This window comes from Pempheris klunzingeri, chromosome 11 (assembly GCF_042242105.1).
Source record: "Pempheris klunzingeri isolate RE-2024b chromosome 11, fPemKlu1.hap1, whole genome shotgun sequence".
NCBI classification, from domain to species: Eukaryota; Metazoa; Chordata; class Actinopteri; order Acropomatiformes; family Pempheridae; genus Pempheris; species Pempheris klunzingeri.
Window position 1 is genome coordinate 10,976,724 of NC_092022.1, and position 21,359 is coordinate 10,998,082.

The window sequence follows — 21,359 nt, forward strand, 5'->3', positions numbered from 1 at the left end:
GTTCATGGTCGACGCCAAAGCTCTGTTGTTCACACAAAACCCCTACTGCTGGGGCCAGCACCGCTTCGTACTTCACGTAGAGGCATTCACACTGTCATACACACTTTAGAGTCACACACACACACACACACACACACACACACACACACACACACACACACACACACACACACACACACACACACACACACACACACACACACACACACAAAACAAGCTTTGTAGTTTGTCAAACCCTCATTCTCACTCACAAAAACACACATAAAACTCAAACAGTCACGCACATATTTGTGGGTGCCACTGGCTTCAGGGCTTCATATTTCCCAATTTACTTTGAATTGCAGTTGAGAGTGCCATGTGTCCCACGCTGACTTCAATCCACTCTCCATGCTAGATCGCCTCCCTAATGACAGTAATTGCATTGAGGAAGCCCCCGGTCGTGTTCAATTACCCATTCCCATCCGAGCACACGGGTCTAATCTTGCAGTGTAATGTGCAATACAGATGGCTGTAGAAGGCACATATATTCATCATCGCCTCATCTTTGCTGAAACGCGTGAAATCCAGCAGGAGAAACATGTCACATTTGAATGGTCTGAGAGGTGGCACTGACTTCTCATTATCTCATAATATCTGAAAACCTGTGTTTGCTATGTTGAAACTGTTCTATTTGTCTCCTTGAGAGGATAACTAAAGTGAAAACCCCTTCATAGCTCTGAATGGTTATTATTCTTGCCTTATGATCATAGGAATAAAATGAGCACAGCAAAATGAACACTCACCCCAGAGGTTTCTCAAGGCGACTGGCAGGTGAGCCCACTATCTCTCCCAGTGTACAGTAGACCTGTCCCAGGAAGTCCTGCCATGGAGGGAGCACAAAGTGGCATGGATAGAGACGTAGGTTGGGGCAAAGGATGGGGGCATTCAGGTGGATCACGGTGGGTAACAAGGAGAGTCGGTGAGGAGTTAATCATCGTTATAAGCAGTGTACGGTTATAAATTAGGACATCTGAGGCAGACACGTACGTTAAAGTCGGTTGGCTTCCAGGGTGGAGAAGGAGTAGGAGGTAGAGAGAGAGACCAGGCAGCAGCAGTGACACAACAGAGCATATCATGGAACAGAAGGCACACGACTCAAATACCAGACTGTCATCAACCAAGTGCAAAGAAGAAGAGTAAAAGTAGATATGTGAAAGAGCAGGTAGGCAAGCACAGCAGAGGGTAAAGAGTCACAAAGTCTCGGAGGAAGACGAAAGGAAAGTAGAAGAGCAGCAGAGAAGGAAAGAAAGAGTCTCACAGTTTCCAGAGCATGCAGCACAATGCAAGCACAACAATAAAAGCATCACAGTGACAGAGGCGTAGCTAATGATGAAGATGTTGGCAGTATGCAAACCAAGTGCTACAAATATATTCTTTGCGTGTTTGTATATGAGTGGGAGTTTATCTTCTCAAAGCTTTTAGCATAAATGATGACGCTCTCACATCAATGAATTGTCTGGATGTATGTTCTAGAATAAAGTGCTGTCCCTTTCAGATAAAACTGGCATTTACCATTTTTAAAATCTGTTTGCCTTCTCGGAAATGAAAATCTAAATTGCAAACAGCACCACGGAGCACACAGGGAAATGTGCTGAAAAGCTTTGATAACGATGTACAATGCTTCATTTCTCATTTAAAAAAAGAAAAGGTAATGAGAGTGCACCAGATGCAAATGAAACTCTGATTATTATAGCTCTGGAGGAATAAAATACCTCATTTTACAAACTGAAGCAGGTGGAAGGTACAGAGAAATAAACAATATTTTGGCAGGTGAAGCATAATTCACTCATTATTCAAAAATATATTTGAGCATTAGGAGCCATAAATGTTGGTTTGCATATAACCTAAATATTAGAGACATGCACTGATAACAATTCAAGGTCGTTTTAGGACTAAAATGTAGAGTCAAACTCCTGAAAAACATAAAGAAAAGTTCTTCACTTACATGCTTTGCTAGATCTGGACTTTTAGAATCAATATCGTACCTGAAATCACAAAGACACCATAAATCACAGGGGCAAAGAGAAAACATTGTAAGACCTTACGAATGAACACAGACTCCCATAAAAGTATACTGACAGCTGAATGGACATTTCCTGTCTGTCAATCACACACCTGGGTCAAGAAAAGTGTAAGCAATAATGTGACAGTTAATTAAGGGAGTCACTCTATAGTTTATGAATGTAATTTCCGTACTATGCCAGAGGGGATCATATTAAAACAATCTACCAATGCAGAGAAAGTTTCGAGCATCTGCCAGTCAAACTTAATGTAAAAGTAATTAAACCTTAGTATGCCCTGGCTCCCACCTCTGTGATAAAAAAGAGATGTAAATGAGTAACACTAATTGTGAGGGGATGCACTCCCTCCTCTCCTGTTCCAGAGTCGTATCATGATAACGTGCCAAATGAATTCATTAAGGGTCTAGAAATCCTCAGAGGCACGCAGCTCTGTCCTGGATAGTCCACCAGGGACTTCGTGCTTGAAGGAAGGAGGGAAAAAAAGGACAGATATTTAGGAGCATATCTGTTCTTCTTCAGCAGAGGGGAGAGTGGAGAAAATTATTCCGACTCTGTTCTCTGAGATCTCAAAATGAAGCTGCACCTTCCTGACCCTCTCACTGGTCTGGCCTTTTCAAGAGGAGAAAGACAGCTATATGTGAAATAGGGCAGGACAGGGGTCTTTGTGAGTTTTATGGGACTTGGTTTCAGACATTTGCTTTGCTTAGCAGCAGGGAGATTAAGGATAAAACTTAATATGAAATATTTATCACCCTTATACCAATCTCCCTTCAACGACTGACTATTGAGACACTGCACCTATGAATAATTCCTCAGGAGAGAGCCGAGCTGGTGACAAGGGAGGGAAGAAAGAAGAACTCGGAGGGAGAAAATGAGAGACAGAAAAGATAGAGGGATAAAGAGATAGATGGGGGAAGAGTGAATGAAGGAGAGGATGTTAAGCTTGAGGTGTAAACAAAAGGAAGAATTTGAGGACCGGGCTAGAGGAGGGCGGCACATCTGAAACACACTGCGGTGTGTGTCCTCAGAGGACCAGATCAAACGGAATAACTCACACGTCAAAGCGCAGGTTCTGCTTCTCCTCGAAGAAGTAGTCCAGGATGTACTTCCTGACAAAGTCTGGGTTTAGCGTGTTGTCTATCACCTCTGTTCTCCCAAACTAGATCAGAACCAGGAAAAAAAAGACAGATGAGGAATATGTGAGTGCAGAGCTTTGAGGCAGCACACTCAGAAACTACATCTACTGCTCTATTACCTCACCCCACCCTCTCTATCTTCCCCCGGCAACCGTGTGAATTCACGACATCGGATAAGCTCAAATTTGATTAACAGAAGACGGTGATCGCACAGTGTCATCTCTTCTTCTCCACCTCTTCTCATTGTGCTGGGCATGAGCAAGCCTGGGGAAAGCACTTTATTGAGTCCAATTACACTCATTTAATTAATACCACATTAATGCCACTGTTGCTCTCAGAGCCACTTCAAAACAAGGAGCTGAGGATGGGGGAGGTGAGGAGACAAAGGCAGAGAACAACAGTGACTTTCACATTCTGCCTCCACACAAGGGAACTGTCACGAATGATGGGAAGATGGCAAACTATCTCCTGTTCCCTGGCGTTAAAGAGAAAATTGGAGCCTACCAGCACACACACAAAAATTCTTAGTGTTACAGAGCAAGACCCTCTGATGAGGTGATGTGCTGCTGATAAACAAATCAACAGACACAGAGTGTGTTACACCCTCGGCACAGGCACATTAATTGTATCCAAAATGAATAATTCAAAGTGGAGAACTGATGTTGAGCTGCATGAATAAAGGATCCCCAGTAGAAAGAGTTACCGTAAACTGACAGTGAATTTATAATAGTAGTGTTAGGGCTTAATAAGGAGATGAAACAGCAGGATTACAGGCTCACACTTCTGTGATTACACACAGTGAGGAAGAACTCACATTAGGACTTAACAGAGGACCTACTGAGAGTAACATTACTGCAACAGAATACTTTCAATGAACGGGCACCTATGCTAAAGCAAAAACAGTCATGTTGGATTGCGTGACAGTTTGAGAGAGTGGGTTGACTCAAGCGTAACCAGCCATCAAACATAAAAGTGTGTCTAAGCCTATAAAAGTTTAACTACTGTGTGGCACTACGTCTCCTCTTGCTCCTCCACTTCATCCCTGTCAAAAAGTGTGAGAGCTCCCTTCCAGCAGATGCAAAGGAGGTGAAAACTCCACCGAGCTGGCAGCAGGAGGCCAATAGCATATTCAATTGGTCTCAGGCCAAAGTTAACAAAGAAAAAATCAGCACCTGAGCTAAGAACAGGTCCTTAGCAAGTGCACAGTCAGCCCCCCACTGGCTCTTCAAAAAAACAACCCTGCTACAGGGACATCTGGGTGCTGGCTGTGTGCAATTCTTCGCCTCTATAACCCTAACTTGGAAAGATTGTGACCTGCAATGTCAGAAAATTCATCTTGGTAAAAAGATTAACATCTAGGAGTTTGACTAGAAGTGGAAAGGCCAGGCTTTGCTTGAATCTAGAGAGGCCATTCTGTGTCAGCTGCTCAGTTAAGTGAATGAGGTAGAAAGAGGGAAAACCTGTCATGCATTTGACGTAATTACAGACGAGGGAGTTGAAGATTAAGACTTTAAAGTCGTGTGGTAACAGAATGATAGGCTGTAGCTACAGTGTCATATTTTCAACTACAGATGCTGACAAAAATTAGTCAAGGGGGCACAGGTCTCAAGAGGAGCTAATGAAGGCATCCTCCGGAAATCAAAACATAATTTAGCATTAAGCATTTGTTTTCATGCTCTTCTTTTGATGGAGAAGCAGCCGATGGGGGGAGTTTCTCCCAGAGAAGAGTAATTGGATTACAGACGGTTGGTGGCACAGTGAAAGGTGCTCCGACCAACCACATCTAGGCTTGGGAGAACAAAAACACACTACATGACAGAGGGGCAAAAGAGGCGCTTAGCTTTATCAATACTGCACAGCTTGACTCTGCTGCTCACAAATCCAGCTGTCGTCTGCACAGAAAACACAGCCCTGTATCTCTTTCAGGGAGGGATGTGCAATGCTGCACCTACAGTTTATAAGCGCGAGGTGGGCCAGCATAAACAGGAGGTGACAGGTGTAGGAGCCCTTTCCTGCCTGAGCACTGCACTTGATGCCTGTCTACATTTGCATGTTAATCAGCAAAACTACCCTCTGGCTTTATTAAAAGAGTATCACTGTTGCTACCAGCTCCAAGGTTTGCTTTACTGTGAGCCAAGGCCAGCTGACCACTATAAAGCCAGAGTTTCAGTTTAAAACATCAACAAAAAAAGAAGGAAAACTTATCAAAAAATATCAGACTGTGTAGAAATATCAGTATTGACATTTTTTCAGACAAGTCGATTTTCTCTGTTGCAGAGATCAGAGATATCTACTGAAGTTAGCGTGCTAATCAGCTAGCCTCAGTCTGTACTTTTGCGTAATAGCACTTTGTACCTGAGGGTGAGTAACTGTGGCATCTCGTCTGCCCTCAGTATAAAATGAGACAAGGAAGTTGTGCTGCCTACACTAACAGCTAATGTCTCTTCTTCAGTGTTACTAAAGACACAAACTGTGCCAAAAAACCTTCCAGATGCAGCAGCTGTGCACTCTTTCAAATGGCACTACATTTTCGTTTCGTTATTTTTTGGTTTGGATTAAGACCAGCGGACTTGGAAATGATCAGCATTCAGCTGGACTAAATGCAGTAGCAGGCAGTGTGGCAGATGCATAGGAAATTAAGCTAGGGGGTTGTATTAGGAGCAGCAGACCTGGCAGTCACTGCCCACTGCATCTTACGGCCACCAGCATGACCCAAAACTGCAGCAGGCACTGCAGGAAGAGAGTCGGTGACACACTGGGATAAAAGATATGCTAAACTAAATTAACCCAGCTTGGACCGGACTGCGGTGGCGGGAGGTGGCGTGGATGAAATGGGACTAAGGCTGGCCAAGTAATGGGAAATCACAGACCTGTGACCACATCTTTACAGAAACCTGATCCACATCTTTAAAGGGATCTGGCTTTATCTCAGCACCCCAGCTCAAGCCACTGCTCTCAACAGGCAGACCATGCTCCGAGCAGACAGAGCGGAAGACCCCAGTAAGGAGGGGAGGCCGACTCTGTGTTTACATCAATGATGCTTGCTGCTCAAACACAGTCAAAGTTTTTGGACAATGTTTCCCAGATGTCGAACTTTTAATGTGAAAATGAAGACCAAATTATCATCCCTATCCTGTTGCTGCTGTTTAGATTTCCCCAGATACAAATTCATAAAATGCACCACAGAATTATTTCCCAGGTGTATGTGGGTGTGTTTACGTATATATATGCACATAAATACATTTATATACTGTTTTCTATTTATTTATTTGTCTTTAATATTTGATCCTGTTCTATTCTCAATGTAATTATCTGTATACAGGATGTTCTATGTGTGTGTTGCATGAAGGTACAACTTTCATTTCATTGTGCAACCCTGTGTTGTAAAATGACAAGCGAATGAATTCTGAACCTTTTTTTTGAGGACATTGCAAGGTTTATTAGGGTAGGAGGAGGGTGCGAGGAGGAGGTGAAATACTGCCCCCCATTTCTGCGTGTTGCACCTTAAAAGACATGTGAGGAAAATTATGATCAGCCACCAGCTCAGAGTGATTACCACTGCCAAAAGATTTTCACAAAGGAAAGCAAATAAACACTCATCTCAGTCCTTTTATAAGCAAATCTATTAAACAATTTATCAAATCTCTAAGCAATCCATCCTTCAGTCAATCATTTATGTTAATTAGCCCTGCTGGGACATTCATTTTGCAGTCAGGTTAGTGGAAATGACAATCACAGACACATAAGCACAGAGGATAACATAGACAAGTAACCACCATACACACATACCTCTCTGTATATGTATGTGTCTTTGTGAGGATCAGTTATTTGAGTTTTAAATCTTGAGAGTGAGGACATTCTTAGAAAGTGAGGACATCTAGTTTGAGGGTTTAAGAAATAGTTTGAAATTTAGGGAAATGCGCCTTCACAAAATTCACCTTTTTTTAGATGAGAATATCGATGGATTATTGTCCTCAACAAGCGATTGCCAGGCAACTGGCAGAGACTCCCTGAAGTCAGTGTTCTCAGCCAAAAAAATGAGCATATTACCCCCATAAAACCATGACATGTCATTGTTATACTTAGGTTGTACTGTGGATGAAACAAACAAGACATAACGTGTAACTGACTGAGCTTTAGAGGTGCTGGTGGACAGATGTTTTTACCTTAGGAGATAGCTAGTTAGCTGTTTCAGCCCTGCGTTCAGTTTTTATGAAGATAGGCTAATTGTCTCCTGACTGTAACTCTGTATTTACTGTACAGACAAGAGAGCGCTATCGATGTTCTCATCTTACTCACACAAAGAAAGCAAATGAGCGTATTTCAAATATGTTGAACTATTCCTTTAACTTTTAGGTTTAGGAATTCAGTAATGCATTGGTTACAGTTATTCTTACGCAATACAGCAATGGTCCTAACAAATATAGCAGCTCAAACAGTGTGTGTGCTGCTGTGGCATCGAAAAGATGAGTTTTAGTGTCTCATCCATGCTGAAATCCTTGTTATCAACCTGTGCTTTACCGCTGACACCTCTGCGTTTAACCTTCCGATCTCTTTAAGATCCCACATCCACCAAAACACAGACTATTAGTGAAACCTTTGTATCTTCGACCATAGTGTTCCTCACTCCTACATCTGTTGTGTCACATCACTTCTACCACAGCGTGACACCAAGATCTCTGTGGAGTCAATAAACATAGCACTCCTATTCAATCAAAAGGGGATTTGAGAGTGAAAAGTATCTGTCTTCCTGTTAGGGAGCATGTGTATACAGTATTGATTGTGTTATATATTTCTGACTTGGCTGGCTTTGAGCTTGTGAAAACAGTGTTCCCTGTTCACAAAGAATGGCTGAGCTGCCTGAGACCAAAAGGTAAAATAATTCTTGAATTAACAAGTATTCCCTTTTGAGATGTAATTTATGTTATCATTCTGTATGGCGAGATTAAAGGGACAAATAATAATCCCAGAAGGACCCTCTGTTTTGCCGCAACCACTACTTTCCTCTGCTTTATGTCTCTCTAGTCTGATTATGGCCAAGTGGCCAACAGCCAGGGAGGACTCAGAGGTGCAGAGGCAAATCCCTATCGATACGTGTAGCTGTCACCTTAATCAGTCACAGCTAACACAGTGCTGACCAGCGTACGAATATTCGCAGGGTCAATCAATGGTGAATGATTGACACTCACAGCATTTACCTTGAGAGAAAGGAGGGGAGAAAAGAGAGAGGAGAGTTGCAAACTGAGCGCAGGCTATCATGGAGGGGAGACAAGCTGATTGACTTGTGTTGACAGAGGTAGGGTTGTGATCTCTTACCTCTCTCCATTGTTTGGACTCCACGCCCTGCGTGTACAACACAACCACTGAGGGGAGAGGAGGCGGAGGGGGAAAGAGAGAGCAGAGGGATACATTGTCACAATCTCAATCAAGCATATTGCTTCTTAAACTGCTGTTTGTTTTGTTCCTTCTTTGCTGACATTCATCATTAATTATCCTGCCACGCCTTGACAGCATAATGAAGTGCCAAGCTTGATGATGCTGCGCTGTATCACATTCTGTGTATGCCATCCACATGCAAAGAATCAAGCTCTAAACCAAGATTGAAGGCTCCTGGAGAAGGAATTTAAGCCGTGCAATCAAAACACAATTTCTTAACGGTGGGATTCTTCTGATTCCTATTTGATTTGCGACTTTAAATGAAGCTGAGGCTGGCAAATGGGACGTGACCTATCATATATCGCGGGGTTCATCTTCAGGCAAATACAAAACAGGGCGAGTGTGATATTTTCCCAGTAGCTTATTTACACAAAGGGCTTGAACCTCCTCCCTATTATGTTGAATGTCGCCTCCATTCTCTGTTATTCAGGGAGTATCAAAGAAAATGCCTCTATAGCGGTTCCCCATGTATCTCTCCAAAAGATACCCATTTGTATTCAAAGGCTGGCGTTTATACCCTGCATGCATTAAGGTACATTCTGTAGCTCTCAGTGAGGAAAGGTTGTCACATTACTGTGCAAATGATATGCAGTTATTGAAGGAACACTTTGAAACAGCAGAGTAAACTGAATCCAAGTTAAGCTCAGCACAAGTTTAAAGTAAAGCTTCACAAAAGGAGAGAAGGTCTCAAAGAGCCGTATTCTGAGCAAGGAAAAGCTAAGCTACAATTAGCATCGTGAAAGACTGAGAACTTACATGGGTCGGATTTGGAGAAAGTGTCTCGGTCCAACAGATTCCTGTAAGCAAAAGAAACAGTTACATGTCAAAATCACATTGGAGTCCAGCACGTGTTTATGTCAATCGAATGAATCTAATTTAATTTCAAGAGCACTGTGTAACAGCTAGGAAATCCCATCTTTTTTTGTATGCATGCCCCCTCCACCTTTTACATAGTTTAATAAAATAAAAAAGCCAAACGTGCTACAAGATAATTGCATGGTAATTCAAACCACACTTAACTTTACATAAACCATACCGTCCTTGAGTTTTCATTTCCAAGTGAGCAGCACAATAACCACATTAAAGCTCAGTGAGAGGACGCAAAGGACACGGCGGCAGAGATGCCAGCTGAAACATGGAAAGCTTTCAGAGAGTGCATACCTCCGCCAAGGCTGCGCAGTCCTTTATGTTAATTCTATGAATTTTTTTTATCTGTATCAATAAAAAACCACATCAAAGGCGGTCAGTTATGGCATGCACATGCCAGATTTTTTCCATTTGACCCAGTGTAGTAGTTCACGACCACACAGAAGAAAATGTCCATCTCAAAATGAAGCATTCTTGAAAGAATTATAAAATATGCACTCATATTTGATTTCTGCATATGTTCTTTAGCCTTTGGCCTTATTTTCCACTAAATTTCATTCAAATCTGTTGGCTAGTTTTTGGAGAGATACTGCTAAAGGAAAAAACGGGAAATAGTACCAAAACCTGAACAACCTCTTATGTGTAAGTAACAAATAAACAGTCCTTAGAAAACACTATCCACTTCTCGTAGCATGTGCACAGCAACACAAAGGAAAGTGTGATATTTAACATGTAACCAGCTCTATTGCAGCTCAGAGGCTGAAGGTGAGGAGTTTAGCTGTCCAGCTGGTGACTCTGACCTCAGGGCTGAAAGCAACGAGCCACAGCACAGAGTACATACAGTATGAGGATTTCTTTCACTATTCACAGCAACATGGTACTGTTGATCTATTGAAAAGGTCCATCAGCACTGGGCAAGGATAGATTCAAAGCTCATGTAGCATTCCTGGGATCGTTCTGGAGTCACTGCAAAAGACTGCTCCATGTATTCATAATGTTATCAGCGTCAGTCCTTGTGCAGCAGTGTGGGTACGTAAGTCACACTCATTCACACCAGTTCCCATTCAGTCTCCCTCACTTTGAACCACAATCAAAGGAACCAGGCTACTATTGTATGCCAGGATACCTACAACAGCATTTCCCTACAAATCCTCCAAACAGTAAAATGAAGGACAGCCTAGCTCACTGTGGAGGAGCTATCCAGTTCCCTGACACTAATCATCATCAAACACCTTTTCGAGCAGCCAGACACTCTGATTGGCTCATTGACTTGTTCAAGATAAGAGCGGCACTCTGCATTGAGATTATTCATTCAACCTTTATTTTTAGCTTCTTCTAGGCTGGATTTAGTTTGTTGTTTGACAACTCCAGTCACCCCCTTTAGTATTTCCTTCTGTCACTGCACAAGACCCAATAAATCAGATATTACCTCTAAAACATAAGCCAGTGCTACAAATGGGTCCTAACATCAAACATTTCATTCAATATTTTAGATGAGAGACATTTTCCAGATGGTTTCAATGGTCTCATTAGCATATCAGTACAATGAAAAAGCCTATAAATATGTCTTGTTTCTGGTTCCTTATTGTGAGCAGTGTCAATAAATAACTCGCATGCCGTTCAGAACAATCCTCATCCCTTTAGGGGACAGCAGAATTTCAATGAATATAGATGAGATTTCAGGACTGAATCCAAGCAACGGGCAATCATTCATGTACACGTAATTCTGCGTTCCTGCACACAAAATCTTCTGTCACAGGGATACATGGGGGGATAATAGATGCAGCTTCATTGGGTATTAGCCTTGGGCTGACCTGACTACAGTTGGAACATTGTCAGTGTAATTATCATTGGAGATAACAAAGCCATCCATGACTAACTGCCTCTCTGTATCCACCTGTTACTGTCTGGCATCCATTACCCTCTGACAATTAGCTTGTCCATCACCTTCTCCCATCTCTCAGAGCAGAAAAGAATGTGGCACATGGACAAAGGAAAGCAGGAAAACATGACATTCTGTTTCACTTTTACATAACATTACTGTGGAAAACAAGCCTTCGTTGGAGTTACTGAAGCTCTTTTCCTATTGCAGGACATTTCTATTCGAAGAGGAAGTGATTAATACATAGATTTATACACCAATACAAATTAATCCACCATCTCAGTGTGCACATGGCGAGGGAACACACAACGGTGCTGCAGGATGGGTATTAACATCTCAGATAATCTGTCTGCTTCCACTGAAGTAACGCTGCCTGTTTCACAAGTTAACTCCTTCTCTCTACAAATCTCAGTGGGATAAGAGAAGATCATTATCCAGAAAGCTGATGTAGAAAAAGTTTTTTTGATGAAGATGAAGTTCATTGAAAGTAGGACAAAAGTAATTAGAACCAGCTACTTTTCATCCACATCACATTTCATGTACCAGCCTTGTTTCATACTCCAGTACTTACGTGATGGATGCAACTATCTGATTTGAAATACATGAATGAAATTTGTAAACATCACTTTTCCTATTCTTCTTGATCCAACCACCTTCATTAAATCCCTAAATGCAATAATCCTGTCTTGTCACTGGAGCATTTCATGTTTTATCTCATGTGAATCAAGAGTCTGGAGTGCTTTATTAGTGGTAAACAAACAAAACTACAAGAAATTAAATATAATTTCGATGGAGAAAAAAAGATAAATGTTTTCAATAGCTTCCTCCCTGTCTAATCATCCCTAACAACGTAATATTTGTTTGTTCATCAGTGAATTAAGCTTGTAATTATTGGTTATGCACAGTTCAATTAATACGTAAGGCAGTACCAGGAAAATCTATAAATGCTGATTTAGCATCACCCAACCGAAGCATGTGCTCTGAAATCAAATGTGCAAACTCTCTCTGGCTTTTTTAGTTTGGCTACAATATTGATAAATGTTCCTACCAAGAGTGAAGGCGGTAAAACGTGCTGTCTGCTAAACTCTGATTTAAAAGAATACAATGGCAGCACATGCTCCCTCTCGGTCAGATCCCTGGAGATATTTTAGCAGCTCCTTGGTCCATGTGGCTGATTATTAAGCTAAGAAATGTGGGAATTAATTCCTGCACCCGCAGTGCCTTATTGTCAGCAGTCCCTTAATTCTCCTCCACTTTCTTAGAGTTGTCGAAATCATAATTGGCACCTTGGAGAAACAGCATCTAATTCAGTGGAAAGTGGTTTTAAATAGCCTTGAATCTAGCTGGCCAATTCCAGTATGAGCTGCTGCCTCATTGGTTCTAAAAAGGACACGACAAATGCAAGCTTGAAAGTCAAGACTCTGACTCGGGTAGAGGAAGAAAAATCTCTATGTTACATTAGAGACAACGGGAGATGGCTTGGAGGAGAAAGTGAAGGATGGTTTGCATTTTCAAGTCCACTGTGTCACTTCACTTTCTCTACTGCCCTATGGCCCTCTCTTTTTTGACTGACGGCAGACATTTTCTTTCCTCTCACACACCATCGGGTCAGTGGGTCTACTTTTTATATAATATACCCTTAAGCATCTTCTCTAGGGTCAAAGGGTCAGAGAACCAAACAGAGGAGATTTATGGCACCGCAGAGGTCGACTGACTCTTTACAAACCAGAGGAATCCCATTATTTAGACAGAATTATTCAGCTTTGCTTGAGGGTATTTTTGTAATTCAAAAAACATGATGTACAGTATATTATGCAGGAGAGGATACCAGATACTGACGTGTAAGTTAAAACTAATTAAAATAAAAAACTGATAAAATCTCATGCAATCCTGTAATGTTGCTTTTGCCTGGACGTCAAAAAAAAATCTCCATTACATTCAGAGCATAATCTTATTTAGCGATAGATCCATCTGCTGACCTTCACTGTGGTGGCACCAGGTGTCTTCTTCTCCTCCATCTGTTTAATTATTCAGTTTCTGTTCAACGTGGGATCTCTCCAGGTCGACAATACCTGCAGCAGAGCACTCCCTGGGCGGCCGTCTCGCGGGCAATGACAAAATCTCAGTCATAAAACAGCTCTTCTGCTAGTATAATAAATGAGAATGCACATATGCTGTGACTCCCTGTTTCAGGCCGGCTTTTGGTGTGTGACTAATGTCCAACCAGGGAATAATATAACTGCTAACTGCAAGCTGTAACAGCTCGAGGTTTGTGCAGAGAAAGGTCTTTTTTTTGTGAGGTGCTGAGGGAGATGCACACACTGATACTATATGGCTGTTATAACCATGCCAGAGCACTTTGCACTTAGCCTACTGTGAATTCACGCCAATTTCCCCTCATCTCTCCATTCCATCTGAAAAAACCCAGGCTGCAATCTTTGCTGGCATACACTAACCATGTACTTCACGGGCTGGTGACGTGAAGCAAGTTAAATTGTACACTAGGAAATGAATCAGGCACAGTAAAGCATTTCCCAGCTCATACATATTTTGGCTTTGAAATGCCAGTAACTGATCATTAGAGTCAGAAAAAGAAAACTGCGTAGATTCTGGCAAGTGTGGAGAGGAGAGAGCAGGGTCAATCTCAATAGTGATTATGATAATAAAGCATACGTAAAAACTCCCCCAGGGAATAACACTAATTGATGTTAGTGAGATGCCTGCAACCATACCATACAGGGTGGGAACAGAAAGATGGAGCTGTCTAATTGGTGGTGGACTCATGTTGAGCCTCGATAGGTGAGGGCAGCACACAGCAGGTAGGGCGTGGTAAACCATAATAAGCATGAACTCTTGAACACTAACTAGCGCTGAGAGTATTCAGAGGTATGACCACCTTATGACACACACACCTACTCACTCAAACACACACGCTAATCGACCTGAAATGTAGCCACAGGGCTGGAGATAAATGTCCTATGCAGTGTCACAACAGATATCCCGATAATCACACTCGGTTGACTTCACAGCATGTTCTTAGGAGCACTTAAGCTTTTTCACATCAGACTAAGAAACATTTAAGATTTAGGAGACGTTCTATCTTTAAGTCAACCCACAGCAACTTGTAAAGCCACGTCGTTGTGCCATTTTTCTGACGCTATAGTAGTAGAACTATGCATCGATCGTCTATACCACTTATCCGTCGGGGTCGCGGGGGGGCTGGAGCCTATCCCAGCTGACTTTGGGCGAGAAGCGTGGTACACCACAGGGCTGACACATACAGACAGTGAAAAGTGGTTTCAATCACTCACACTCACAGGCAATTTAGAGTCAGCAATTAACCTAACCTGTGTGTCTTCGGACTGTGGAAGGAAATCAGAGTATCCAGAGAACATGCAAACACCACAGAGAAAGACCCCAGGTTCAAGCCTGGATTCACAACAGTGCTAAGCACCGCACCACCGTGATGCCCGCAATGGAACTATGAAAAAACGTCCACACTCTTGATTCAGTCTTCTAAGGTCTGATTGGTCAACTTCTTCTCTAAAGCTGGAATTATGATTTAACAGAAATGCATGAAAACACCTACACAGAGAAGGGTGATATGGGTAACTGCGGTAACTGTTACACAGGCTCACACAGGAGACGATGCAAACGATTTCCAAATGTCAACCACATGCAACACTGACCTGCACATCGAGCAAGCTGACTGCCTGCACACGCTGTCGAAGGCGTGTCAGCCATCTAACAGTAAAAGCCTTTTATTGTGCTCAGGACTCACAGGGCCGTGGATTTGACTCCAAAAAGACTGATGTTGATGACTTTGCTAAATGAAATTTCGGCAAACTCCAAATTCAGAATTGTGGTGCAGGCTGACTTTTTAAAGGACTGATTATTTTTTAATTTCTTTTTTTTTTTTTTTTTTACTCTTTCTCTCTTTTTTTTACTTTTCATGCATGAATTATGATAACCTCAGTCAGGATTACTAAGTGTTTTTATTCATCTTTAGGCATGAAAACAAGATTTGAACTTTTTTTAGAAGGTTTGAACAGAAAATAATGAGCAACTTGGTGTTGCTGGCTGTCTGTCTTTTTTTTTTTTTTTACTTCCCACTGGGTAGCAGTGTATGAGATGATGCAATAGCATCCACTGTAGTGGCTGATGTGCAACTATGCCATTAAAACTCATGCATATACAAGAAAACAGCTTTTGAATAGATGTACACTGTAGTGACCTCTATGCATGAAAGGGTTAATTACTTGTTACAGACTTTTTGAAATAGAGAAAACACAAAGAAAACAACTACTTTTTCACTTAATTAGCAGACACCGAGCATATCATGTGCTCTACTTCTCATGTCAAAAATACAACCTTGTGTGTTCAATTTGAAGGCATTTAACACGAATAAGAAATGAACTTAAAACAAACTTGAAATTAGATTAACTGGCAGCTTCTACAGATGCTTCGTTTCAGTCATTTCAGTTTTGTAGCTCGTGGTTAAGTTTATCTTGTACAGTTCACACATTTTGACTGATAATCCATTTCCCTACAGAGAAATTTAATTGTATTTGTACTTATCACACTTGATGTTTCAGCTCTATGCAGCTGTGTAGCAAAGGCGCACACAATACAGACACACGTTCTCACCCACACAGTCAGAAATGTCCCTTTGGCAACATTTCCACTTTAATGTATCTAACAGAAAAATTACTCACTCAGATATGTCTACAGAAATTACAATAACTAGACAATAAGGAGCCTGTTTTGGCCTTTGGCTGGGACTGTCAATGAGTAAGCGACCTTCAACATATGCAACAAAATGTGGTTAATACCTCACTGAGAAACCTGTCACACTTTGTACAGATCTGCCACCAGCTCTCACATTACCAAGACGAGCTGTAATGTTAGGTCAAACATCCCCCGACACAGAAATCCACTAAGATACTCTGCTGACCCTTAAGGTTGTCTGAAAATAGTGACAAAAGCAGCTTGATACTTCTGAGCCACGAGGGACCACAGTCTTGATATTTCCTGTCATTCCAATCAACACATTCAGATGACACAGGCGACATGCTGAGTGTTATAAACCACTGGCATGGCACCACAACTGTGATGATCATGGGATCACCCTCTACTGGCATACATCCCAAATGAGAATATTAATAACTCTGACACCACCACAAGCCATGTGTCTGGGAACCAAACTCATTTTCACTGTGTCAGGGGTTCATGCATAATTATCCGCTTCATCGACCTGTGAGACTTGCCTGCTGCAATCTTAACATCCCCAAAATTGGACAAAAAAAACCCTCCTTTTGGCACCCACGTGTCTCTCAGCCTCAATCCCCAAAACAGATGCAGCACATCATTCACACACACACACACACACACACACAAACCATACTGCTAGATAAAAGCTGCAAGCTCGCCCCAGGTCGGTCTTAACCCAGAACAAGATATTAAAAGAGCGGCACAGTAAAAACACTGCAAATTGAAATTTCTCTCCTATTCAAAATATTTATTAATATTTTATTCTCTTGCACAATGAAAACTAGTTTAGCTCAAACTTTCTTTCTGCCACAGGAAGACAAGAGGATGTTTCAACCAGAGGAACCAGGCCACAGGATTTGATTGAATGGGTAACTGAGACCGAATGAGATCAACAGCTACAACAGCTATTAACACGACAACAGCAGACTTACAGGCCATAACAAAGCGTTCGAAAAAACAAGAGGTTGTTACACAGCTTGAATCCCAATTGCTCTGCTCAAGCAATTGTTTTTGACAGACTGAGCAGCGATGCCATACATCCTAATCGTCCTGATGATTTCATTAGGACTCCCCCCTCCGCTGCAATGATTGCCTCAGGAAGAGTTCAGATCAAGAAGCATGCCACAAGTTTTCAGATTGACCCTGGGGAACAGCAATCAGTGGCCTTGTGCGCCAGGGACCCTCCTGCGAGCATTTGTCACAGGATGCTGACAGTCATGTGACCTCTTGTGTGTTTCACCAGGTAATGAATCCCTCGGGAGCAGAGTGGCCTGGTTGAATTAGATCCCCCCAGCTATGGAATGCATTGATTGGATGCAGTGCGACTCTAACCAATCTATCACAGCAAATTAATGGTTACAGCGCGCTCCGAAGCAACAGCAGAGAGCAGGAGGGGATGGACAAGATGCGGTTTCTTCGTCCTGATGAAATGGGCAATGGGGGCTGATAAAGTTCGATGTTCGAGCTGTCAGGTGGAAGGCTGAGCACAGTAGAAGGGAGGGCGGCTTTGTCAGCCAATTTCACTTTTAACAGCATACCTGTGGTGTGTTTTCACACGTTGCAAAGAACTAATACATTTCTATAATACGCCCTCTGCTGATCTGCTTTCAAATAGGAGTGAAATAAAAACTCAAGATAGATCCTTGTACTTGGGGGTTTTGTTGGAGTACAACGTACTCACAATGATACAATGTCCTAATCGGGACTCTTCATCAAATCACTCAATTTTCTTCCCCTTCACCTCCTCTGGATGGTAACTATCTAACAAATGAAATGCCAAAAACTAATCTTTCAAGAGCAAGAAAGTCTTCTTCAGCTGTTCTGATAAGAGTTGTAAACCTTTGTCAAGGTTGTTTGCCAAGGCTTAATAACTATGCTCCCCCAATCTGGTCACAGGGGCACATACGCTAAACAATGCATTTACAAATCATGATTTACGTCCTGTTCATGGATCTGTGCTATTAGGAACCAAAGCGAAAAAAGGAAAAGAAAAAATCTATGCATTTAATGAAGCTCCATGTGCCTTTAGGGGCTTTGTGATTTTTGTCAGTGTGCACATTTTTCCGACAGTCATTACCCAAAAGAGTTCTTCACAGTGGAACCACAGAGCCGAGGCCCCAATTTCCCTCAAGTCATTGTACATGGGAACTCTGAGACGGTCTGGTAAACTGAGATATAGAAAGGGTACATTTTATAATACAGCAGGATTCACATTTACTACTTTGCTCATAACTGGAGCATGATGTAGCAAACCGCACAGACAGCTTGTGAAATATTCATTAAAGCTGCTGAAATATTAACTAACACACACACACACTCATTACTGCCACGTAAGAGGTGGGACTGAGCCTGTAAAAGCACCAGGGGACCGCCGGCCCTAACCCACTGAACTGTATTCAGGGGCATGCGTTTGGTAATGCAGATGTGGGCACAGAGGCCACTTGAGTTTGAAGAGTCGTCTTATTGCTGAGTTGGAGTGTAGCCTTCGCAGCTAAGAAGCAGATGCTCTGGGCTCGGCTCACTGGCTGACCTGTGAGCAAAACCAATCAGAGCCATAGACGGGGAACAATGTGCTATCACAGCGATAGGCACTTGTTTTGATAAGGGGTTGTACGCCTCAGTCCCTCCAGTTTGTCAGGAGGCTTGCTGCAATATTGGCAGAGGGTTATGAGAATGCCTGTAGGGTTGCAAGCCGAAATTCAATTCCATGTGCACTGCAACCTCAGAGCTTTCAGGCTTACTAAGTCAATTACACAGAGTTGTGGAGCCTGTGCTTCTCACTCACACAACATCCATTGTTTCTGTTTGCCTCTGCTGGATGGACCAAATACACACTTGCTGATAATTGGAGGAATGGCTACATGCATTGCTGTTTATTTCATATATGTTCAACTTTTGAACTGTCCAGTGTTTGATCCTTAAAGGAGTCCTTAGAGATCAGTCGTGAGCTACTGTAGCAATGCCCACAAATCACAAAGAAGGACAGGCAGGACCTGAAGTCTTTGCATCTGAAACAGACGATGTTTCAAGGCCCACTGAAAGCAAGACTGCATTTTTCTCCCTCCATCAAACCGTGTCCTGGAGCAACTCTTTGTTTGGAGAGACATTAATGACAGACAAGGGAGCTGTAGATCGACAGAGCCCGGGGCCATCAACACAGATCCCAGCTTAAAGTATGAACGTTTGACACAAGAGTGTACCAAGAGGGAGGCAACATATGTCTCACGATGGATAAAACAAACACAGACACACACATACACAAAACCTAAGCTTCGTGTGCCAACCTTACACACATGATCACCTCACACGTACACGATTGCCCCAACACATAATTAAATAATTTTGGCGACACAAACATCCTCCCATAAAAAGCCCCCCACCCCTCACAGCTGCGCCACTCTCCCAACCTGTCCACTCTTTAAAACAGACCGATTTGTTTTGAAATGTGACTAATTAACTAACATCCTAAATGGGTTGGAAGGTCTCCTGTGTGGTGCCAGCAATGTTGGGTTTGTTAAAACAACTTCAGAAATTTCAAAATGGAGGACAAAGCAGCCTTTCCAATCAGTCTTCCCTCCAGATAAACTGTGTGAGTGAGTGGAGACTTCCAGAAGAAAGCAGATGAGAGAGGAGTAAAAGACAACAGTGGCAGCAGGATGTTTGGTTAATAAATCTCTCACCAGTGGGGTTTACATACATTAATCTCTAAAATCTCTGTGGGATCACTTTCAAATGCAGTGCATGTCATTTCCACGCTCATCACACTGATGTAGCCAGGAGATACAAAGACTAAAAACTGTGGATTGTGGCAGAATTACGCACAAATTTCCACTGCAAGCATCACATCTGTACTTGTGGACCCACACAGAGCCTCTATACTTCATGTTGCAGCAGCACACAGTGACTGTACCTGCAGACCAGCGCTGCCCCACCCTACCCAGCCGAGGCACTTGCCATCTCGGTGCTGGTTTGGCTGTTTGTGCAGAGAGGCTCAGTTAACTAGGGCGAAAATATTCCACGCTAATTGTTGCTTTTAGTGTCTTTTTCGAGCCTGTGAGGCAGTTGCACAGCTTCACACGACACGCTGCCTCGGGGGGAAACCTCTCGTCAGGCACGCCAACAAACTCCACGACGGTCGATATCTCTCCTGTGGCACGCGACGCGGCACGCGACTTGGCGCGCGCTAAACACAAACACGCAGCTGTAGAACCCACGAGAGACTCTGACGGACGCAGGGCTGCACTCAAAGAGACACCCGAGCGTGAACCTTTACTATAAACTGGACACGGAAACAAAACCTTAGAAGTTTAGAGATCGTCAGAGTCACGGCTCGTTTGTCTGCTTCACTATCTGACATTTCTGCAATGTTCTTTAGGTTTTTGTATGAATGTTTAGTTTATCATTTCAACTAAAAGTCTTTAAAATGCTTAAATGGTCCATGACGTTTTGTATCGAGGCTTTATAGGGATTTTTAAAGCAGAGCAAGAATCTGTGCGAGGATTTTACCTACAAAGCGATGTCTTTTTTTTTTTTTTTATCTAAAGTTCCTTATTCTTAAAAATGTTTATCGCACCACAAGGAAATATTACATAACGGAGTTAACTCTGTGTTTTGCAGCACCAAAATGTTAAATTGCACGTTGCTCATCAGAAACAGTGTCAGTGTCTTCTCTCAGCAAAACGCACCCAAAGCGCGCGGAGCTCCCCAAACCCTGACGCGGACACGGCAGCATCAGCACCGGACAGGACTCACCTGCAGGACACGGTGATCTCCACTTTGGTGGCCGGGATGCTCCCACTGATGGGGTCGAAGTCACGGACGGTCGCCGTGGCCTCTACTTTGTCTATAACGTCCCCCTCCATGAGTGCAGGAGACCCAGGCCAGCTCCCCGGGCCGCGTGAGTCCCTCTGAACCTGCGGGGTCGACGGTGGAGAGCCGGAGCGCAGCGGACGGGAGGGCGAGCAGGAGCGGATACGGTCCAGACAAACCTCCTAAGTGCTGTCCATTGGACGGGCAACAGCATGGAAAGTTCAAAGGGAGGCTGCAGCAGCGAGGCGATTGATTTGACTAAAGTGGCGTCACATGCCAGGACGCATCAGCGCCAACTCCGCTGTTTTCCAGGCAAAGAATGAGCTCTTCTGCCAGAGCAGCGTTAGAAAAGTAAAAGCTGTGAACTCCACCCCTCCTGTCTGCATTCTCCTACATGCG

At 42.9% G+C, this 21,359-nt stretch overlaps 1 protein-coding gene across 1 annotated transcript in view; it reads right to left on the bottom strand.

The window, feature by feature from the left end:
• The window catches only part of cpne5a (copine Va), a 65,995-nt gene extending 44,982 nt beyond the window's left edge, over window positions 1-21,013 (bottom strand). Inside the window, exons 1-7 of the mRNA XM_070839196.1 lie at window positions 20,904-21,013; window positions 9,389-9,429; window positions 8,513-8,559; window positions 3,116-3,219; window positions 1,985-2,024; window positions 1,027-1,041; window positions 783-859 (exon numbers count right to left, since the gene is read on the bottom strand). Of these exons, the coding sequence (XP_070695297.1) occupies window positions 783-859; window positions 1,027-1,041; window positions 1,985-2,024; window positions 3,116-3,219; window positions 8,513-8,559; window positions 9,389-9,429; window positions 20,904-21,013 (434 nt within the window). The remainder of the gene's footprint in view (window positions 1-782; window positions 860-1,026; window positions 1,042-1,984; window positions 2,025-3,115; window positions 3,220-8,512; window positions 8,560-9,388; window positions 9,430-20,903) is intronic.
• Window positions 21,014-21,359: the final 346 nt, after the last annotated feature.